At 55.1% G+C, this 20,984-nt stretch overlaps 1 protein-coding gene across 2 annotated transcripts; it reads right to left on the reverse strand.

The window, feature by feature from the left end:
* Positions 1–380: 380 nt before the first annotated feature.
* On the reverse strand, positions 381–20,471 carry SYNGR1 (synaptogyrin 1). Of its 2 annotated transcripts, none has more exons than XM_069807197.1 (4): positions 20,274–20,471; positions 8,665–8,902; positions 7,028–7,173; positions 381–5,981 (listed from the first exon to the last, which is right to left on the reverse strand). In XM_069807197.1, the coding sequence occupies exons 1-4, from the start codon at positions 20,370–20,372 to the stop codon at positions 5,883–5,885; spliced, it is 582 nt and encodes a 193-aa protein (XP_069663298.1). In that variant the 5' UTR covers positions 20,373–20,471; the 3' UTR covers positions 381–5,882. The 2 variants fall into 2 exon arrangements, with proteins under 2 accessions (XP_069663298.1, XP_069663297.1); XM_069807196.1 differs by having other exon boundaries at positions 381–4,739; positions 20,274–20,457.
* Between the last annotated feature and the right edge of the window lie 513 nt (positions 20,472–20,984).

Consider the following 20,984-nt stretch of genomic DNA (forward strand, 5'->3'; position numbering starts at 1 on the left):
AGATGTTTATTTTCATACAGGTTTGTATCCTATATTCCCGTATGTCCCCCATCCACACCTCCTATAGCCGTATCCCTTTCAGAGTGAGAGTCCACCTCTAATCTGGCATGTCAAGCTCCTTCTCTTGTTTTCCTGCTGATTAGGAAAGAGACACTTGACAATATGTGTGTGATCTGAAACTTAGGCCAAGCAAAACAAGCAACCATTAGCTCCCCCTGAAATATATATCTCAATAAGGGCATTCCTCCATTCAAGCCACCGACTGTCACTAAAATTGCCGGCCGGCCATGCAGGAGCACAGGAGCTGTGCTCTTACAGCAAACTAAGGTAAAAAAGCCATCCCTCCCCAAAGAAGAAAATCCAGACCATTTTTTTCCATATAGTTTGGTTATTTTGGACGTCATAACTTTATTGAGACACCAGTAGTTACCACCTTCACTTTGTTAACCACAAATATATAGGACATTGTAAACACAGGTGCCGAGGTGGCGGGGTTCGCTGTAGTTGGATTTTGGATCGGACGGGGGCGAGGGGTGGAGGGGGAGGAGGGGTGAAGGGACACTCGGGCTTAGACAAGACCACTCAGGGGATCCTGTATGCGGCAGGCCATCCATGAGTCATCGTATATACGTATATATGTATAGCTTTATATTATACATCTTTTTAAATATATATATATAATATATATACTATACACAGGCAGTAATGCGGCAGGGGAAGGGGCAGGGCAGCCCAGGCGGTGTTACATATGGATGCCACGCAGGCAGCAGGGAATTGTCTGGATGGACGGTTTGGACTTGCTGCATGAAGTGACCTCACTGGGCTCCTTGCCTTGTACCTGCTCTGGGGACCAGGAGCCGAGACTCCTGTGGAAACCCCCCCCTCACCCCCCGCAACACTGCCTTCCCAGGTCCTCCCAAGTGCTTGCAAGGGTGCAGGGACAAAGATGCCCACTCCCCTGAGGGAACTGCCGGGAATAACGCGGAGGGGAAGGGTGTGCGGTGAGGTGATGAGCAGCGCGGCGGGGGGACGTGGGTGAGCCAGGGATGGGGACACATCGGGAGGCTGAAGCTACAGGTAGAACTGAGGCAAAGTTTCATCATCCCTTTGCCCTTCACAGTCCCTACTTCCACAAACCAGTCCCTTACCTGGGGGCTTCATAAGATAAGAAGACATCAAGAGGCCATTGCTCGCAACAGGGGATGCGTAATCCTCTGTAATCCGAACAAATGGCAGAGGGGGAAGAAAGCTGCCTTATCGTTTTGCTTATACAGCCTTCCCTCTGATCTCCTAATCCCTAGAGTGGGGCTGATCTCACCCACGTTTAGCATCTAAAAGGGACATGTTCCACCCAGCTGCTCAGGTCTTGCCTATGATCACCAGAAACAGGCAGCACCTTATCAGAAGTGCCTAAGATAAGATAACCAACCCTTTGGGTAGGTCCGGATCTCTCATCAGCTGCAGAACCAGCCAAATGCCACTGGAAATTGCATTTTAAAGAGCTACATGCAAACAAGGAGAGTCCCACCCCCAGGTCTGTCACCACCAACCCTCCGCTGCAAAGGCTGAAAGCACGGCAACCCAAAGAGAGTACGTCTTCTCCCACGAACAAAAGCAAGAAGTTGCCCAAGTATCTATGTTGCAGTGTCCCCTGCCATGCCAATGCCTTTCCTACGACAAAAAGTAAGGAGGAGACGGACAGAAAGATGGGCAGTAACCCAGGATGAGGCCACCTGGCTCATGTCTCACTGAAGTGCCAGCTCTGAGCAGGAAGGCTCATTCCTACGTCAAGCCCACCGGAGCCCATCAGTTGGTTACGTGAGGGAAGCAAGCCAGAGAGGATAAAGAAAAGCTTGCTCATTATTCAGCCCCAGTGTTTAGCTGTCTGTAGAACGCTGATGGGAGAAGGGCCATGTAAGATGCCCCTGTGTTACACCCCAAAAACAGAGCCCCATGGAGACCCCACGCATGGTCCGCACCTCTCCCCATGCACCTGGTCCCCCACCAAGGAGAGGGGACAAGTGATGGGCAGTTCCTCCCCAAAAGTACAACACATTTTTGTGCTGAGAACTAGTGATTTATAGCCTCCTCCTCTTCCTCTTGGTTCCCCCCCACAAATGAAAGTATGAAGGATGACACAGATGAATCTGGGTGAGTACAAGTAGTTTTCCTCCTCCTCCACCTCGTCATTTGTTCTTTCCTCTCCCCTGGCAGGAGAGACAGACTGGAGGGAGCTCCCCCCACAGCCACTGTCATAACGAACCTCTCTCAATAAAGTAACCCCCTCCCAAGCCTAAATATTAGGCTGAGCCCACAGAAAAAGAAGCCCAAGGGGCTTCCCTCCAAAAAAATACCCCTCCTATGTACAATATTGCTTTCTCTTGCAGCCACAGAGCGAGGGATGTGTGCCCAGTCCCTCCTGGTACATCCACAGGGCTAGCTGGTTGTCCTCTCCCATCCTCACCAGTGGTTAACCACCAGCAAGGGGGGGGACAAGCCATGGGGAGGACGAGCCATGGGGACAGCCACCGGCAGCACAAGTCTGCTGGGAAGAGCAGGTAGAAACGGTGCCTATATACAGCTGAGACCAACTGCCCCTGTTCCCTCCTGGGGCTTGCAGCTCTGCTACGGTTTCTGCCCCTTCCCTATCGTTGTGGGGCAGCTGGAGAGAAGGAGGGGAAGGACTGGTAACCTCGGTGTCCTCCAGATGAGATGCTCACACGACCACAGGCCAGACCTCTGTCCCATCCTCATGACTCCTAAGGGTGCTACGGGGAATAGGCTGGACGCTCAGGGGGAGCACCTATGGATTTTAGATCTGCTCCTTATCTCTGCTACTTGGGGCCAGTGTTGTGTGGAGCAGGGTGGCTGCCTGGGGGATGGAGCTCCTCATTGCTGCAAGGCGTACCCTGCTTCTTGTGCTTTGGGATGTCTGTGCTGTGGAGAATTGCTGAATTATTTCCCTTTAGGGACCATCTTCACACATAGACCTTACTTCTATCCTGGAATAAAAGAGTGTGCTCCCACAGCTGTGTCTTTACTTGAAGCAAAACCAGGAGGAGTGGGGAATAATGTCCAGACGAGCTCTATCTGAGAGTCAGCACTGCCACCTAGGTGAGGCTTTAAAGACAGCCAGGATCTGAGATGCTGCAGAAGACGCACTAAGGTATAGTCTACATAAAGTACAGCAAGACCAGTTTTCAGAGAGCTCCGTCTGGCCCCAAGCAATTCTCTGCACACCAAGACCTCCTCCCCATCTGAGTGAGAGGCAGGACCCTTCCCTGCTTGGTTGCAACCCCGGGCAAGAGCCAGACGCACGCTGGCCGTCCCAGCAGCAGTATTTCTTTCCTGGGGGAGTCCTGCTCCATTCCTGTGTGCTGCAAAGACGGCGTCAGCAAGAGGCTTTGCACTGTGGTAGCAGAGGAATGGAGGAGGGTTCAGCAGGACCTGAGGAGCAAAACTGGCTTGCTTCTCCTCCTCCTGCCCAGGGTGAAATGGCAAAGCTCTCCTCTCCCCCTCGAACCAGCCCAGCTGGGGACAAGGGCTCTCAGGACCCCCTAGAAGCCCACCTCCTCCATCCTGCCTCCCACAGGCACTGCGTCTGGGGGCCAGGGACTGGGCATGGCTCCCCTCCTGCCTCACCAAACGCTGGTCTAAGAGTGGCGAGCAGGATGTACAGGCGAGGAGAACCACCTCCACCTCAATCCAAGGGGTCTGGGGAAGGAGAATCTCTCTTGGCACGGCCCCTCTGCTCTGCTGAGCCTCTTGCTGTAACCTACAGACGTGCCTGTGGTTTTTCATTGTACCTGCAAATCTTCCTCCTTCCCATTTTATCTCTTTGTGCCCCTCCCCATACCCCTTCTCCCCAAACCCTCTAAAAATAAAGCACCCCTCCCACAGTACCATGTGGCAGAGGAAAGCCGCCCTGTCTTTGCACGGGGGACGCCGTTCCCGCTCCCCTCCACCCCCCCTGGACCCTCGCACTCCCGCACACTGACTCCAACACCGTCATCCCTCTCCCTCAGCCGCCAGGCCCTCCGGCCCCGTTGGGATGCTCCCACGTCTACTCCAGCCTTTAGTGACACCGTCTCTTCTAGGAAGGTCCCCGGTCCCTCTCACACCTTCCCTTCTACCTCCAGCACCCTCTCCCCTGCCCTGCTGGTGCCGCAGCCCCTCTCCTGCCCAGCGGCCAGACTCTGCCCTCCGCAGCAAGGCAGGAGGGAGAGGAGGGAAGGAGAGACCTTCCTGTCACAATGTGGTGACAGATTTTGGAAGAATTTGGATCCGGCAGGTAGTTTTAGGGGGGGAGGAGAAGGAAGAGGTGATGGGGAAACCTTTTTTTCTTTTTTTTTTTCCTTTTTTAAAAACGATAAATAAAAACAGATGACCCAGAAGGCTGGAGCATAGCTGAGAGCCACCTCTTGTGCCACTACGCACGTCTCTGGTTTGTGCCTTGGCTTTCTGCCGGCAGCGGGAAAGGGGACAGAAGGGAAAGGGGAAGGGAAAGGGGCATCGGTGGCTCAGTAGTTCTGCGTTTGGTACCCCTGTGTCTCGGTGTCGAAAGCATCTGCCGGAGGGGGCTGCTGGTACGTCCCCACCGCATCTGTAGCATCCTCCTCGTTCGTGTAGGGAGCATAAGGCATGCCGGAGTCCTGGCTTGGGTCCATGTAGTCCTGGGAGAAGAGGGCCGAATCGGCACCCAGCTGGAAACGCTGATACGCCAGGAATGCCTGGCCCACCTTTAAGGGAGGAGGTGGAGGGAAGAGATGGGAAGCAGAGAGGGGAGGGGAGAAAGAGAGGGGGGAACGTACCGAGAAAGAGAAACAAACAAAAGTGGGGTTAGTAGTGGTTACGGATTAGTGCGCGAGACCCGCCTGGCAGACCGCCGGTGAAACAAATCCAAGAGCGTGGAGGTTCAGACTGCCCCACAGAAAACACGAGCCCGCCGGGAGAGAGGAGGGCTGGGCAGGGATGGCTGCGAGCTGCGTCTCTGGGGTGTGCTGGGCACCTCCTGCCCGGCGGTTGGGGTTTCAGCGACACGGCACAGGTCGCAGAGGCTCAGTTGGCACGTGGTTATCCCACTCAGCACCTCCTGCCCCTGGGAAGGCAGTCTGCCTCAGCAGCACCGCAGAAAGTTCGTCTGCTGGGCTGGATGTACGCAGCCGTTTTGCCTGCGGAGGCCAGGAAGGAGAGCGGGATTTGACCCGGAGTAGCGAGGTAGTGGTCACCCCCTGTAAGCCCTTCACCGGACAACGTCCGCACGGTGCAGCACGGATCTTGGGAAGGAGCAGCAGGAGGCAAGGCAGCTGCTTGCCGGACCAGGGGATGGTTAGCAAGTGTACTTCTGCCTCCTGCTCCAGGCACCGCAGGCAGGACACCCTTTTTGGTGGACTGAGGGAGCCCGGGCATGGGGTTCAGCATCGCGGACCCCAGCAGGCATGGCTCGTTGTCCCAGAGCATCCCTGATAGAGGTGAGCAGTCTAGCAGGTGACAAGGGGAGAGGTTTTTGGGGAATAAGGGCTGGGAGGAAATGGAGGAGATAAGTGGTAGGGGCAGAGGGCTTCTCCTGGCTGAAGTATTAGATCTGAGCAGTCATCAAAAGAAAGGCACAGCAGCGTTAACGCAGCATTAGTTAGGGTACGGGTGAGGGAGAGAAGGGAGCAGAGGAGGAGGAGAAGAAATTGCCAGTTCCAGCTCCCCAGAGGGAGATCCCCCCTTCAGTGGCCAACCCCAGTCCAGTTCAATGGCCAATGTCTTCCCACCCCGTGCCCTGCAGTGACCACACACCCATGGTCGGGGCATTGGAACTGTCTCTGCTCAGTAACCTCCTCCAGCTGCAACCCTCCACCCCTTCCCCAAAATTCCCCCATCACCAAGGGGCACTAAGGCAGCAAGGATGGGGAGGTAGGGAACAGGGTGTTGTATTCTTCCTGAAAAGTAATGTCTCTGAGTCTCCGGAAAGCCAGAAACGTGAGGAAGCCCTGTGAGGAGAGAGAGGGGTGTGGGAAGGAAAATCAGTAAGGAAGAGCAAACCAGAACATTTGATTGAAATAAAACCCCCAAGGAACCAGGGGAAGAGGATGCCTATTTATCCACTTGCAAGCCTGTGCATCAGGGCAGACCACTGCCAGTGGTGGCACCTCAAAAAGGGTCGCACGGGACCCCTTGCAAAAGCCTTGCTCCTTGTCACACTTTCTGCTGGAGCTTGCAAGGGGCTTTTGGCAGCACTCGAGCGCAGGACACAGCTCGTGGCGGGGGGACACACGCTGCCGTCCCTTGCCCCCGCTTGGTGTCACCTTGGCGAGGGTGCTGACCGCACAACCCTTTGCAGCCCCCCTTCTTCTCTGACAGCTTCGTGGTCTTACGGCACCCTTCCTACCGGGCCCCCGCCCAACATTAAGGCCTGAAGGGAGAGGAGACGATAAAGCCACAAGGACTTACGCATGGAGACTGGCCTAAAATGCTTTCCTGCTTGGCACAATCTTGTTACTTCAGCCAAAAATCACGCGGGCTTGGTGCTTTCAGAGACGGGTAGAAATCGTAGGGGATATTCATATTGCACACCACAGTTTTTCCAGGAAACTAGCAACAAAGAAGTGCCGGGGAAAAGGCTGTCTTAAGAGACAGCACTATCACCTTCCTAAGAGGTGACCCAGTGAGGCGGTGCTGCAGTCACGGGTGCAGATGGAGAGCCCAGAGGGACGACGATCGATCGCATCCTCTTGTGGCCACTGATGACATTTCACGTGATGGGAGAAAAGCAGGGAGGGAGATGGGTCCAACCCCCGGGCCTGGAGCTCCCTTCTCTGCTTAGCGTCTGTGCTTATTAATGCTCTAGCACCTTCTTCCATGTAAGTTTTTGAGTCCTTGTTTCCCAAGTTTACCTCCTAACCACCTCCCCTCCTGCTTTTCCTTCTCAGAAGCCATGTGAACCAGCTGAATCACTCTTAGCCAGTCACCTCCCATTCCCCACAAGCTAACACAGTGTAGGGGACACCTGATCCAACATCATGGCTGCTGTACTCACCCAGGTGAAGATGGAGAAGAACGAGAACGTGATGGCTGCTCGGGCTGCATCCCCTCCCTCATTCAATGGGTTGTCCTCTTCTTTTGAAGCTTGCCACTGGTTGGTCAGAAAGCAGAAGCCAACGAACCAGAGGAATGCCCAAAAGGCTGCGATGGACCACCACCAGCATGGCAAAGGGGAAGGGGAGAGAGATCAAGAAGGTATGTGTGAACAGAACATAACCACGTCACGTTTCTCTGGAAATTTCAACCCTATGAGAGACCCACCAATGTGTTGCAGACTGGGCCAAACTCTGACTGCGCAGCCTGTCTAAGCCCAAGTGAGCTGGCAGGCTTGCTGACGGCTAAATTGTCAAGGTGACAATAGGCGTCTGCAGAACTCAGGAGAGTCCATTTGCTTGTGTTTGGATTGATCACAGGATTTGCATTTGGCCTTGGGAAGGAGCCTGAAGGGCTTCCAGTACAGGAGCGATCACCTGGGCTCTCTGAAACAGCCACTGCTTTGCAACCCTGTCCTGCAAGGACAAGTGAAGAGCAATTCCTTCCAAGGGAGCTGCAGAAAGAGTGGGAAACAGCCGTCCTGCAGTTGCACAGAGACCGGCTTTTGCTCAGGACAGCACAGGCGGAGGGACTCACACCGAGGAAAGCTGCTGAAGGACCGTTAACATGCTGCACCCCTGGGAAAGGGGTGAAGGTAGCGGGGAGCCCCGACTCCAGACCGGCAGCTGGTGGGGAGGAGTGGGACTCACCCTCTTTGCCAGGAGCAGCCAGACACCCGGCAGGGAGGGAAACGGGCATTCCGAAGCGGCAGCGAAACAGGGCTCAGTCCCCCCCCTTCCCCTTCTCTGGTTAGCTGTACGCAGGACTGCCAGGCAAGGGGCTAACAGTGAGCAAACTGGCAAGCCAGAAGTCCTAAATGAGTTCAGATGCTGCACCTGATCCTGCCCTCGCTCCACTCGTGGCCCCTTTGACAAACTGCGGGGGGGACCCTGACGTGGAGAAGTTTGCCGGTGTGGTTGGAGTAATCCAGGAGAGTGTCTCGGGATCACGGCACGAGAGCAAAGCGCCTCATCGTGATGCTGCTGACTGCCGTTACACGAGCACATACACATGCACCATACACACGCACCATCACTCTGTCCATCACTTCAACATGCTGCTGGGGATGGAAAGATCTGACTATAAGTTAGAATAAGCCTTAGGGCTGGATGAGGTCCTGCACAGCTATTCACAGGGGGAATGCCAGGTAACCTAGGAGGAATGGTTTAGTCAGCCTTCGTGAAACCCTCAACCTTTTTTTATGTTAAAATATACAGGGTTCAATCACCTGGAGCTGGAAAAGAAGCAAATACCATCTCCAGAGGCATCAACGCTTGGCCTTAGCAAGCACAAGCATGCAGGGAGGCAGGATGTCCTGATCCTAAAGGGCTCCCTGAGCTACACCTATGGAGAACAGCAGAGAGGCATCAGCCACATTGGCTGAGAAGAAGAGAAAAGGAAAGAAAAGGGGAGAGAGAGTAAGGAACCCAAAGACCTCCCTGCTAGCAGGGACCTGGCCTGCAAGGCGGCGGAAGCTCCCTCCCTCTCCCTTGCCGGTGGAGGAGAGGGGGACTGTGGCCAACCGGCCAGGAAGCTCACCCGAGACTCCGATGTCCGAGAGCACTGCCTTCTTGCGGTCCTTGACGCTGCTGATCTGCGGGAAGTAGGCATCCAGAGCCAGGTAAAGAAGGCAGCTGAGGAAGGCGAGGACACCCACGGTAATGCCATAGTTGCAGGCATTGCGATTGCGGTTGAAAATGCAGTGCTCTTGTGTCTCGTCCAGGCGGTTCACGTACCCTTCATTGACAATGGAGCCGAACACCACGATGGAGAACACCTGGCAGGGAGAGAGGCAGGAGACACATCAGGGCAAGCCCCATCTCTCTGGACCACCACAAAGGAGCAGAGCTCTGCAGGGGACAGACACCCTTCGCAGGCACCTCTCTGCTCTGTGGAGCTCCCGTCCTGCTGCCTTGCCTGGGCTGTAGCCACGGGGAGTTTACTGGGGAGATGGTCTCATTTTGTTTCTGAGGATTAACTTAAAATAGGACACTTCTAGATTGAGCCTTTTTATCCATCTGATCTAAAGCAATGTAAAGCAGTCGCAGTCTGGAGTAAGGGTGGCTTCCCGCAGACACACAGGGAGGTGACATGGAGTGTAAACTGGGATATGGCTTTGGTGCGGGTGCCTGCATACAAGGGCTCCAAGTAGTGGAAATCCTCTTAGTCTGCACTTATTCTCCCACCCACTCCTTTCCCTTCTAGGAATTCATTGTTTCTACCACGCATTTGTTCACTAATTTTATCTATCCAGCTACCACGCTCTTTTCCCCCATCCACCCTCCCACAATGCAAGCCCTGCTTGCTCTGCAGCTCCATTCTGCCGGGCTCCTGCTCTCCCCATCTCCCCGCACATCACACACCTCTCTCCACCAGTTTTCCATCAGCCCAGCCCAAGACACTACCTGTCCTGCCCACTCACCCATACGCCGACACCCTCCCACTTTCCCCACGGATTTCATGGGCCAAACATCCCCCCCCTCCAGGTCCACCTGGAAGGGCCACCATGGGTCCTCCCTACCCGTCACCGCCACTGCCGCTGCATGTTATTTTAAATCGGGTAGAATTAAGGACGAGTCCAGGTAGAAATGCCATAATCCGCAGTCGCTGGTCTAATCTTCGCTCACGGGCTTAGCCTTCGTCGCCTGCCACAAGGCTGTCCCTCTTTGACACAGCAGGTTGACCAAAGCAGAGAGCTATTTACAGCAGCCCCAGTCCTGCATCTCAAATAAACAGCTTCCCCTCACAGCCACAGGAGAAAGAGGGGAAGATTAAGGCTGCCCGTACAGATTTTTCTTTGCAGGGCATCTTGAGACCCTCAGTAGGAACAGCCCGTCTGCGGGCTGCCGGCAAGAGCCCCAGGCAGATGGGAAATGTGACCTCAAGCATGGGGAGAACATACATATGACGTGCACGAGGACGTCACCGGGGCACTCTGCTAGCCTGGGAGTTGTCTACGCAACAGGAGGTTGGCACCCTTGGAACCATCACCCAAACCCCAAGGAGAAGCAGCACATGAGAAGATGAGGTGGCCAAGTCTCCTGCAAAGAGCGGAGGTCGGTCTGAGGGTTTGCTAGGTCAGAAGGACCCTCGTACCACTTAACCCAGCCAAGCACCAGAAAAGGACAGGGCAGACAACCCAGAAAGCAGAGAAGCAGCTTTGTGAGCACCGGGAAAATTAATGCCAACCCAATACACCATCGGTAGGGTTGGATGCCTGAGATCCACAGCACAGACCTCTGCTGTTTGACCTGTGGCATCAAGAACCCAAGGAAAAACCTTGCTCACAGTCCCCAACAGCCCTTGGGCAGATCCTCAACGCTGACCACATTTCAGCTGCCAAACTCTAACAAGTATCTACTGACACCAATATTATTTTTTCACCCCAAGACTCATAATTGGGCCACACTTGGGTTGCTGAGATTGGGTGTATTTTTTACACACTACAGCAAACTAAAAAAGCTGGAAGCCGGTGCTCCTAAGTGTGGAGACTGTATGGGTTCTCTGAAAGTTCACAAGAGCTTTTTAAGCTTAGAAGTAAAATAACTGATTTGTCCTCTTCCTCCCTCTTCTTGAAAATCAAGATTGATCATACTTTGCAGAAATTGCCCGTGAAAATTAAATGAAAATCTCTTCTGCCTGAAGCAAAGGTCTGGTCTTCAAACTTTCAGCCTGAGTGGTTTGGAAAGCAGCAAAATTGCACACCATTACAGCCAGGTTCTTTCAGTGGGAAGTCTCGCAGATCATCACAACAGGCTGGGCTGACAGGTCTGCCTAGGACCATTGGCAGTAACACCGTGTTCCTCTAACCCGAGGGGGAGCTGACAGACTCCCGAAGCGACATCCCAGCGTGAGGCTGCAACCAGTGCTGATGCTGCCACCTGAAGTACCAACCTCCATATATTGGGATTACAAAGTGGTGCCCCGTTTCCCACAGCATTAGACAGAAAGCGTATCTTCTCTTTGGAAGATGAGAAACAGCCTCAAAAGTGGCATAGTCTGGTGTTCAGTTTTGATTTAGGGCTCAAAACTGGTAAAACATTGATTCCCTGAGTCAGGTCAACCCTTGCAATGAGCTGTACTGCGAGTCTCTGCTTACTCATTTGGGATGAATGAACTTCTGTAATGGCCTCTCAGAGACACCTCTGTTTACTCTGCTCATATCCTGATACACATCTTCCCTCTGCTCTTATCTTTGGGTTTGCTGCTGGCCTGGAAGAGCTCTCATCTGCAAGCGAAAGCAGCAAAATAATTCCTTTTTGTATTTGCTCTTTCATACCTTTTTATGCTGGCACGTCGTAAAAACACAGCTCAGAGTCATGAGACCAGAGGGACATCTCCCCCTCCCAAATTTTCAAGGAGAGGTGGCATTTCTAGCTTGCCACAACTTCTCTCCTATGAAGAGAAACCTGTTTTGCAGCCTGGAGGTGCCCAAGGTATGATTTACGGGCAAACATCTGATTTAAGATGATCTTAGGAGTTTTCTGGGGAGATTCCACTAAGGGTATTCTCACTCATGAGCAGAACAAGTGACTGCAGATGCTTATCTTCTGTGTCCTGAAACAGCCACCCCAAAGTACTCTTTATCCTTAGGAAAGCTTTCTACGGACCAAAGCATAGCATCTTACGGGATGTCTCCTTTCCTCGGTGTTTTCCTGGTATCAGCTCTGGTCCACGCTCCACTCCCCAGCACTGCAGAGAAGGCAAAGTCAGTGGCAGTGGAGAGGACTTGCTCCCTTTGCCAGCCTACCACCACCCTCACAGCACAGCAGAACGTTGTGAGGATCCACTGTGCACACAAGCCTTGAGCTGGACTGGGTAACACCAACTGGGCAAGAATGGGCAGGCTCAAGCCAGAGGTTTCAGACCGGCAGGCAGAGCTGGACAGCAGGAAAAGAGGCAATCGCTGCTGCTGACAGGCAGCCCATTTTACCCCCATGATGGCTGTACCCAGGAACTGTTGTGACAGGTGCATGGACAAACAATTTTCTAGAAAAAATGATAATTATGAGATCCCAGATCTCGCAGCCCTCAGGAGAAACTGTTGCACGCTTAATCCATGGCAGCTACTTCTTGTTGGTAAGGAGGGCAGGTGGGTGGAAGCTCATGGACATAGCAAGTCATCTTAGGAAGAGCAAGTATTTTTTATTTCCTTGATTTCACAATCCATGCCTGTGCAAAGATGATCCAGGCAGCAGGTGCAGTATGAATGTCTGCCTGGATTATAAACAAAGCACCAAGTTTGAAGGATGAAGCATTTAGATTGCCATTCCCATCACATCTGCAGCACTTTCTGAAGAAATGCCAGCTACCAGCAGCACTGGCACAAGCCTCTTGTCCCTCCGCGTTACCGCTGCTTGTTCCTTCTACTCCCATTCGGCACAGCGAATCCTCGCTGCGCAAAGTCTTGCCTACAGCCACTAATAAAATGATCCAAAATACGCATCCAGCTGAAAAGAGGAGGCGAGGAGAAGATGGCGGGTGCTCCTGTCCGAGCACCGAGATGCAGGGAAGCGATTTGTCCGAAGGCTGACGGGAGGCAAGCGCAAAGCACCGCATCCCGATGCTCCAGAACGCAGCCCATCCTTCCACTCTGCAGAGGGAGATCATTAGCCGCTTTCCTACGCTCGGCGATGAAAACCAGCTTTGTACAACGGGGCAGCTTCATTTCTTCAGCGAGGCTGCTTAAGTCAGTTAACAGGACTTGGACTAACTAGATTTTTTAGGTTGAGAGCGTTTCCTTAAGCCTCCGAGAGCAATGTTAATTGGGAGGTGCACGGCCTGTCTGGAGGTGTGCATTTAATAAGCAGTAATATATGCGGCTATGCTCAAAAAAAGGGACAGAAAACAGCATGTGGAGAAGATCTGACCAACTCAGCGCTGCTGCTGGGACCCGGCTTTTCTTGACTTGACCACTCCTTAAACATCGCATCCACACAGGTTGTTGCAATGATTTCCCTAGACTTCTGGTTTCATCAAAGAGCTCCAAGATACCAAGTGAAGCCCAGAGCCGGGCACTTTGCAAAGCCGACAGTGCAACTTGCCAAAAGACGCAGCAAAATGAAGTTAACATTAAGCACTGCGGGGAGGAGATGGGGAGAGGCTGAGAGTTTCCCTGTCCCGGTCTCTCAAGGGGCTCGTGCTGGCCATTACAGGAGTGTAAGGGCTCACTACAGTGAAAAAAGTGCAGAACAGGCAAAAGACTGCATCCCACCATAGAAGACCTTTTTTTTTTTTCTTTCTTTCTCTCACTGAACTGGGTGATCTGATTTTGCCAGAGGCAAAGGCAAGAGATGAGCCCTCAGAGGAGAGGCTCTCCGGTCCCTCCCCACCTCCCTGCTGCAGGCTCAGCCCCGCAGAAAGCCAGGCGAAACCTCCTGAGCATCATGTGAGGCTTTCCACCACGCTGCGCATCAGACGTTCCTGAGCATCATGTGATGGATGCACAGCACGGCCAGCCGCCGGCGGTGCACCAGGATTTTCCTGTACCTCATCCCAGGAGTTTGTCACGCTGCCTCCTGACTTCATCCCCGAGATCCCCATGATGGTCGTAGCGGGGATGAGGCTGACGAGGGTTTCTGTCGAGCCGCCTGCATGGGCTCGCTGCGGTGCTCTCCGGTCACGGGCTCTGTCGCACTGCGTGTCGCCCCTCCCTCTCCCAAATCCCCTTTTTATTCTATTATAGAGAGGAAATAGTTTGGTGACATAATATTCCTTGTAGGACTTCAAATCAAATCTACCTCGGGCAGAATGAAGCAATAACCTCTTCTGTATCCAATCTGGTAACAACCAGGAATAAATCTGTTTAAAAAGAAAGCAAGAGACAGGCAGAGTGCAAACGATAAACTGGCAGAGATGATCTGGCTTTCATTTGCATTCAGCCACTCACAAATGGAGTCTCTGGAAAGCTTTGGAGAGCCCTGCACAGACATGGATTATTATTATTATTATCATCATCATTAAATCGACTTGTATTTAGTTCATTTTGAAGAAAACATATGCAGCTTTTGATACGCATGGGACTGGCAGCTTGGAAACAGGCAGCCTCTATTTATTCCCTCCAGCCGGCACGACGCCAGCAGCGAACGACTCCTGCCCACGGTCTCGACGGCGTGTCTGAGCCCTGTGCTGCAGGGGGCCAGCCTCCCCGTACCCATTTGTACCCAATTTTCCTGAGTATGGGACAGGGGAAGAGCATGGATACCCCAGCACCTCCATCCCAGCCCACCCTCCCTGGCCAGCAGCCATGGCAGGGCTGAGCCGGAGCAGGTGATGGAGAGGAGAAAGGCTCCGCATCCCTAATTCCTGCCACGGGATCTGGGACAGGCTTTCCTGGCCAGCAGGCTTTTTTTCACACATGGCTTGGCAGCTGACAGGCTGGCCATTAACCCTTCCACCTCCCACCAGACCTCTGCCTGGGTCAAGCTTCCCCCTCGCAGCAGCCCAAGCCCCTGGGAGCCGGCAGCTGGGAAGCCACTGATGATAGCCAGTGGCTATTCCACGTGCCATCCTGGGGAGGGAGGAAGAGCTCTGCCATGGGAAGATGCCCACTGGTGCAACAGGGAGCTGTTGTCCCAGTCCCGCAGGTCTCATGCTCTTCTCGTGGTCAAACAGCATCTTTTGTCCACCGCTACTAGTGACATCTCCCCATGGCCACACCTCCATGGTGGTATCCAGGTCCTTCTGCGCCTTCCAGATGGTTCCTACACCGCCAGATCACTGCTTAGCGAAGTGACCGTCCAAAAGTTGCATCTTTTTCCATGAGGAAGAGTTCAGTTTTCTTTCTAGCAACACACCTCTCCCTCCTTGGCTTGGCTGTGCCAACCTAGGTGGAGGACCGCATCCCCTGCCACCTCCATCCGCTCCTCTCACCTCACACTGCTCCTCTCTGCTGCCTTGGCCTGCCACAAACGTTTGCCTTAGCCATGTCTCATCTCCAAGCAGTTTCTCTGGTCCTCACCTGTGTGCCTCTCATATTTTGAAATAGCAGATTACACACGATTATCTTATTTTTTTGCTCATATTTCTGACTGCCTTTGGTCCCTACGTGCTGTTTCTCAGATTTTTATCTGCAAATGCCATTAACAAAAGATTTGTTCCTGCTCCAAGATCTTTCCTGGAAACGCTATGCTGGAAACAACACGACTTGCTGTATCCAACCCCGAATCACCCTGTGGCTCTGCACATCTATTGCTCATCTTTGGACACGGCCTCTCATCCCAATGACTGCAATCCCCAAAAAACCCTTCTGAAGCTGACCAGAGGAAGGGGACCCCATGAAGAAGTGTACCTAGGGCTTGACTCAAAGCACGTGCTTTGAACCGCCACGTTTCTTTCATCGCGTGCCGAGGTATCTCGCAAGCACGCAGCCAGGGAGCATGGTGGCTGGGGCAAAAATCAGGCGGAGGAGCAGAGGCAGAGAGCATGAGGTCCACCTCCATGTTCCTCCATGAATGGGAGGAACATCTCAGCTAAAGTTAGCTGGGACAGAAAGAAGGTGGAGGTTGCAGCTGGTTTGAGACTAATGCGGCCCCTGGGCTCTAAGGCTCGGTTTAACTCTCACCGCAAACCCACGCCGCGTGTCCTTTCCATACGGCGAAGGGCGGCGTGGGGGGGAAGAGGCAAAGGGTGTCCTAAGCAGGGCATCAGCGTGGCGAGACAGGACTCGCGGGCAAAGCAGGAGACCCGGCTCCCTGCCACAAGGGAGCTTGCCCCCGTCCTCCAGCTCGCAAGCATCAACCAGTCGTAGCGAGGCCGAGGACGCAATTCCCGTCCTTCATCTGCCTCGCCTGCTCAGCCGGAGCTGCCTGGGATGTGCCGTGCCTGCAGAGATGGGGGACGACGCTTCCCATCCCGGCTCGAAACGGCTGCGTGTTCCCACCAGCCAGGGGACGTGGTGGCAACGGCAGCAGGTGATGGAGGAGGAGATGGAGGGCAGGCAGCACCTCTCCTCACCGAACCTCCCTCCGGAGGGGTGATCCCCTTGGTGTCAGAGAGAAATTTGGTGTCTCAGTCTGCGTGGCGAGTTTTAATGGGCTGCTTTGCCTGCGTGGCTGAGATAGGAATACTCTCACTCAAGCCACCTAGCCGGACCTGCTTCCAAAAGGCGAGTTACTTTTGCTTTGTTAGGCTTTTACATCGAGCAGCACTTCAGTTTCTCCAGTGAGCAGGTTTCCACACAGTCAGGAGCACCTGGAACAACCTGTTTCAATTAGCGTTTTACTTATTTATGGAGCCAGGGCTACATCCAACGCCTGCGGGTCACAAAGGAGCCTCCCAGCTCCCCCGCACCGGCTGCGGAGAGCACTGTCGGTCAGGGCGCGACGGGATTACGCAGGGATGTGCCCACGCTCGCCTGCTTTATTTCAGGAATGATCTCGGAGCTGCGTACTGTAGCGCACAGCTCCAGGTTGGTGTGGGTCACCAAGCTCCACGAGCTCCAGCTGTTGGGTCACCTAAGTGGGCTGAAAGCAGGTTTATATGGCGGGGTGGTAAAAAACCCACCCATGCACCCATGTCATGTCTACTGCAGGGCACCAGCTGCGCAATGCAGCTCAGCTCAGAGCATGCCTCCGTGTTGCAGCCGGCAGCAAAGTGGCACGGCATGGAGCAATGCCTTGAAAGACCAGGATTCGGAGTAAACCCCAGCCACCCATCGCAACAGGGCAAGCTGCTTGTCTTCTCTTCGCCGCTGCTGGGAATAGGGAGGGAGTTGTTCTGCTCTTCCCCACAGAGAGGTGGGGAAGCCTCAGGGATCTTCCAGCAGCATGTTGCTTTCATTGTGCAAGCCTCAGTCCAGCCAGACTGGACAAGTCCCCTCTCTGCAAGACCCAGATGCCCTTGGAGGCATCCTCAGCAGAGATGCTCAGGAAGACTGCTCTGTAGGGCTGCCTCCCTACACTACAAGGTGCTTTTTTCATCCAGGCAAGCGTATCTGGGGCAGGCAGCAGCAGAGAAATGGTTCACGCCGAGGCTGAACATCCAAACCTGACACGGGCATTCTGCAGGACCACCACCACTTGCCAGCATCCTTGCTAGGCAACCCTTCTGTAGGGAGATGCATACTTATTCTGCTGTGCCTGACCTCCGAAGCACCCGAGAAACCTGAGCTGCCTCACAACACTGTCGCAGTGGATGGATGCTCCAGAATTGCTAACCTCTTTCCATAGCTGAGCATCCTCCTTGTCAAACCTATGCCATCTCCTCCTCAGCAAGGAGCAACGTAAATAATCTTTGGTCACCCCACCTGCTCCTGATCCTGCAGCTCTCCCTGGAGATTTGCCGCCATCTCAAATTGGGCTGCAAACTCCCTGGGCTGGAGCCAGTTTTGCTGCCTGTTGGTAGAAAGCCATACGCACCTCCGTGCCATCATAAAGTCTGCTAAAAGGCAGCATGACCTGAGCACAAGGTCACTGCCCAGGGAAGCGATCATGAGAATTTCTGCTCTCAGTGAAAGCTCATCACGTGAAACGGGCCAAAAGGAGCCTCCAGCTTGCCCCAGGGAGACAACGGACCACCCAGGCCACGAGCAGGATAAAGGCAAATGAGATCTCAGGAGATGGCAAGCAAGGTGCTTCCAGTGCGTGCAAGAGCAGGTGAAGGGAAGGACTCGGACAGAAACCACGGGGAGGGAGAGCCCTTCGCCACCAGAAGAGTTTGGCTCGTAGAGCCTGGCGATAAAAAGGCTGAGTGCGGATGTGACCACAGTCTATAAATACACCCAGGGGAAAACACCAGGGAGGGAAAAGTACCATGTAAACTGAAGGGCGTAAGAGCACAAAAGCAAATGGATAAAAACCCAGCCACGAATAGATTTATGGTGGAAGGCCCTGACCGTTGGAGCTGCTGAACCTTCTCCCAGAGGGAGCGAGAAGGGCAAAACCCCTGTGAAATAGTGCTTTTTCAGCAAAGTTCAACCAGTTTATGGAAGGGGCCATAAAGGGTCTGATGCTTGTGACAGCCTGAGATAGGACTTCAATGCCCATAAGGACCCCCTTTGGCCTCAAGTTTAAAAAAAAAGACCAAAAACCACAACTAAATATCCAGGATGAGCTTGTGGCTCCCCGGCTTTGCAGAGGGAGAGACACTCGGGAGGACAGACAAGACCAAGCCGGTGGAAAAGCAGGAGAAGGAACTCGTATTTTGGGAGAGAAGAGATGCACGCGTAGCCTTGTGCCACAATGGCCAGGCCAGCCTCCCTTGCTGGACTGCTGACCTGGAGTGCCTCCAGCTCCTGCAAAAGAACTTTAATTTCCATGGCCAAGTGAAGTGCCTGGGTTAAATCCCGTCCTGTCCTCTGTCAAGGTCAGATGGGCAGGGGGAAACAGTGCAGGGTCCCAAGGAGATGCCAGTCCCCAGGAAGCGCTCCTTGCCTGGGGACACCTTGCAGGGTGCAGAGCTGAGCTCGGCGAGCGAGCCGACAGTGTCTGAGATACTCTGAAGCAGAGTAGGTGCCTAATTAAAAAATAAACCTATTTCCTGTTCTCTCTCCCTCACCTGGTGCCTCTGGGAAGCCAAAATCCCGCAGTGCTTGGATGAAGGGGAAAAAAAAACCCAACCACCAGTCTGAGAGAAAGAGGAAATTCTGTAATGGAGATTAGCAACGGGAGAGCCTTTGTAGGTCACATCATGTCCATCATCCCCGGGCACGCAGGCTGGCTCTGCTCCACCCGCCCGGGAGTGGGGGGCACGCGTACCCCCTCGTACCCCCTCGCCCAGCACCCCGTGGCAGCCCCAGTGTGGCCAGCCCGCTGCCGGCGTGATGTGCTGTACCGTAAACAAGCTCGGGCAGATGGACGGACGGACCCACCGCCTGCATTAATCACGTCCTCAGCCGTCTCGGGGCTCTCCGGCCGCCCTTTGCGTCACGTCACCCAGAGGGGACATCACCCACCCACCCGCCCGGGAGCGCAAGGGCTGCCTCCCCACCATCGGCAGCAAACCGAGCCACCTTCCCTTTCTTTCCTCGTTTCCCCCGCCTGGCACCGATTTTATTTTATTTTCCCAAAGCCAGCCTGACGCCTCTCCTCCCAGCTCCGGTGCGCATGTGTCTCCTCCACTCTCCCTCCCTGCCCTCCCTTCTCCGCTCCCGGCTGAGACCTCAATCTCTCCCCCGCCAGCTCGGTGCTGCAGCTCTCGCACCCTTAATCCCGATGACCTTCTTGCACATATGCGCTGGTCCCACGGGCAGCCATGGGATCCGTGTCACGGGAAGGAGGAGAGACCTTCCCCCCGGCACCCCGTGCCCTCCCCACCGCCCCCGTTAGACCCCCCTTTCCCCCTGTCCCTCTCCCCACGAATTACAGAGAGGAAAGCATTACAGGGAAAGGAGGTTGAAGGGGGAGGTGAGAGGATGAGGATTAAACATAGAGCGACATCCAGCCCCCATAACCCCCCAACTCGTCCCAGCACGGCCAGAGCCCAGCACCCCCTGAGCTCCGACCCGCTGGGAGCCACGCCAGGACCGCAGCTCCCTCCCGTCCCCCCACATCCCGCTGCCTCCCCGCACCCGCCATAAACCCACCGGCATGGGGTGGGGGGACAGAAGACCCCCAGCCCCAAAAGAGCAGAGATGGAGATGGGGTCACGGTTCACCCCTTCCCTCCCCGGGGAGGAACCAGCATGCTCTTGCCCCATATGGCCCTATAGCCACGTACATGGGTACATATGTACGTACGGCTGTACAGCTGTGTGCGCGCACGTATATGCGGATATATATATGGAGATACGTACATATGGAGATATATAAACCCAGAGGCAGATCCACCTATCCAAACATACATGCGGGTATACAGAGATGTAGGGTATATAGAGCTGTAGGCAGGAATGCTGACGGAGGCGTACACGTATATAGCTGTGTGTGGGGCTCTGGAGGCGCGGAGAGGGATCAGCGGACATACACAGCCGTATAGATGGTGCAGCCGCAGGCACGTATGAAACACACGATAATAATAAACACATACCAGCCCATACTAACGCATAGATAACACACAGCCCCCCCGCACGGAGCTGCCCCCCCGCCGCCGGCCCGAGGTCGCGGCAGCCGCCCCGCAGCGAACCCGGCGCCCGCTCCCTCTGTGTGTCCGTCCCCCCCCCCCGCCACCCCGCTGCCGGTGGGAGCCCCCCCCGGCGGGTGACGGACCCCTTACCCAGGAGAGGAGCCGCAGGAGGGTCTGCGGCTGCCGGATGAAGGCGTGCGGGTCGAAGGCGCCGCCGGCTTTCCCCGCTCCGAAGGCGCCCCCGTCCATGGCGGCGCGGGGGTGGGCGGGAGGCGGGCGGAGGGAGGGATGAGGAGGGGGGGGGAAAGCTCGGCGGGTTGAGCCGAGCGGAGCCGAGCCGAGCCGTGCCTGGCAGCCCGGCGGCGGCGAGCCGCACGCTCCCGCCCACGGGGACGCGCCGCGCCGGGAGCGCGCACCCCCCCCTTCTTTCTCGCCCCCCCCCCCGGAGCCGTCAGATCGCGGGGAGGGGTGGCCGTGGGAGGAGGGGGGGCGAGGGGCGGGGAGAGCGCGGTGGGCGCAGTATTGGGGGGGAGGGTGAACCCCCCCCCGGTACAAAGGCCCCCCCACCGCAAAGGGAGGGGGGGGTGCTGCCCCGCTTTGTTTTGGTAGGGCCTAGCAGAAGGGCGGGGGCAGCCCCCCCCCCAGCCGCTCGCACCCTCTGCCCCCCCCAGCGCTTGCATCCCCCCCATAGAGGGGGGAGACGCGGGTGTCCGTGGGAGCGCTCCGTCCCGGGGGTGCTCCCTGCCTGCGCCCCTGCCAGGTGCCCCCAAATCGCACCGCAGCCGCGCCTTGGGCTCGCCCCCCGGGAGGGGGCAAGCAGGCAAAACAAAGGCCCTTTGCCAACATGGGGAGGCCAGATTT

The sequence above is a fragment of the Haliaeetus albicilla genome, chromosome 19 (assembly GCF_947461875.1).
Source record: "Haliaeetus albicilla chromosome 19, bHalAlb1.1, whole genome shotgun sequence".
In the NCBI taxonomy this organism is placed as follows: Eukaryota; Metazoa; Chordata; class Aves; order Accipitriformes; family Accipitridae; genus Haliaeetus; species Haliaeetus albicilla.

Bases quoted from the DNA above. Each gene is read 5' to 3' on its own strand.
- SYNGR1 (XM_069807196.1), bottom strand. From the start codon at position 20,372: ATGGACGGGGGCGCCTTCGGAGCGGGGAAAGCCGGCGGCGCCTTCGAC. The intron at 8,903-20,273 runs GTAAGGGGTCCG...TCTCCCTGCCAG, and splicing joins TCCTGCGGCTCCTCTCCTGG to GTGTTCTCCATCGTGGTGTT. The intron at 7,174-8,664 runs GTGAGCTTCCTG...GGTCCATCGCAG, and splicing joins CTCGGACATCGGAGTCTCGG to CCTTTTGGGCATTCCTCTGG.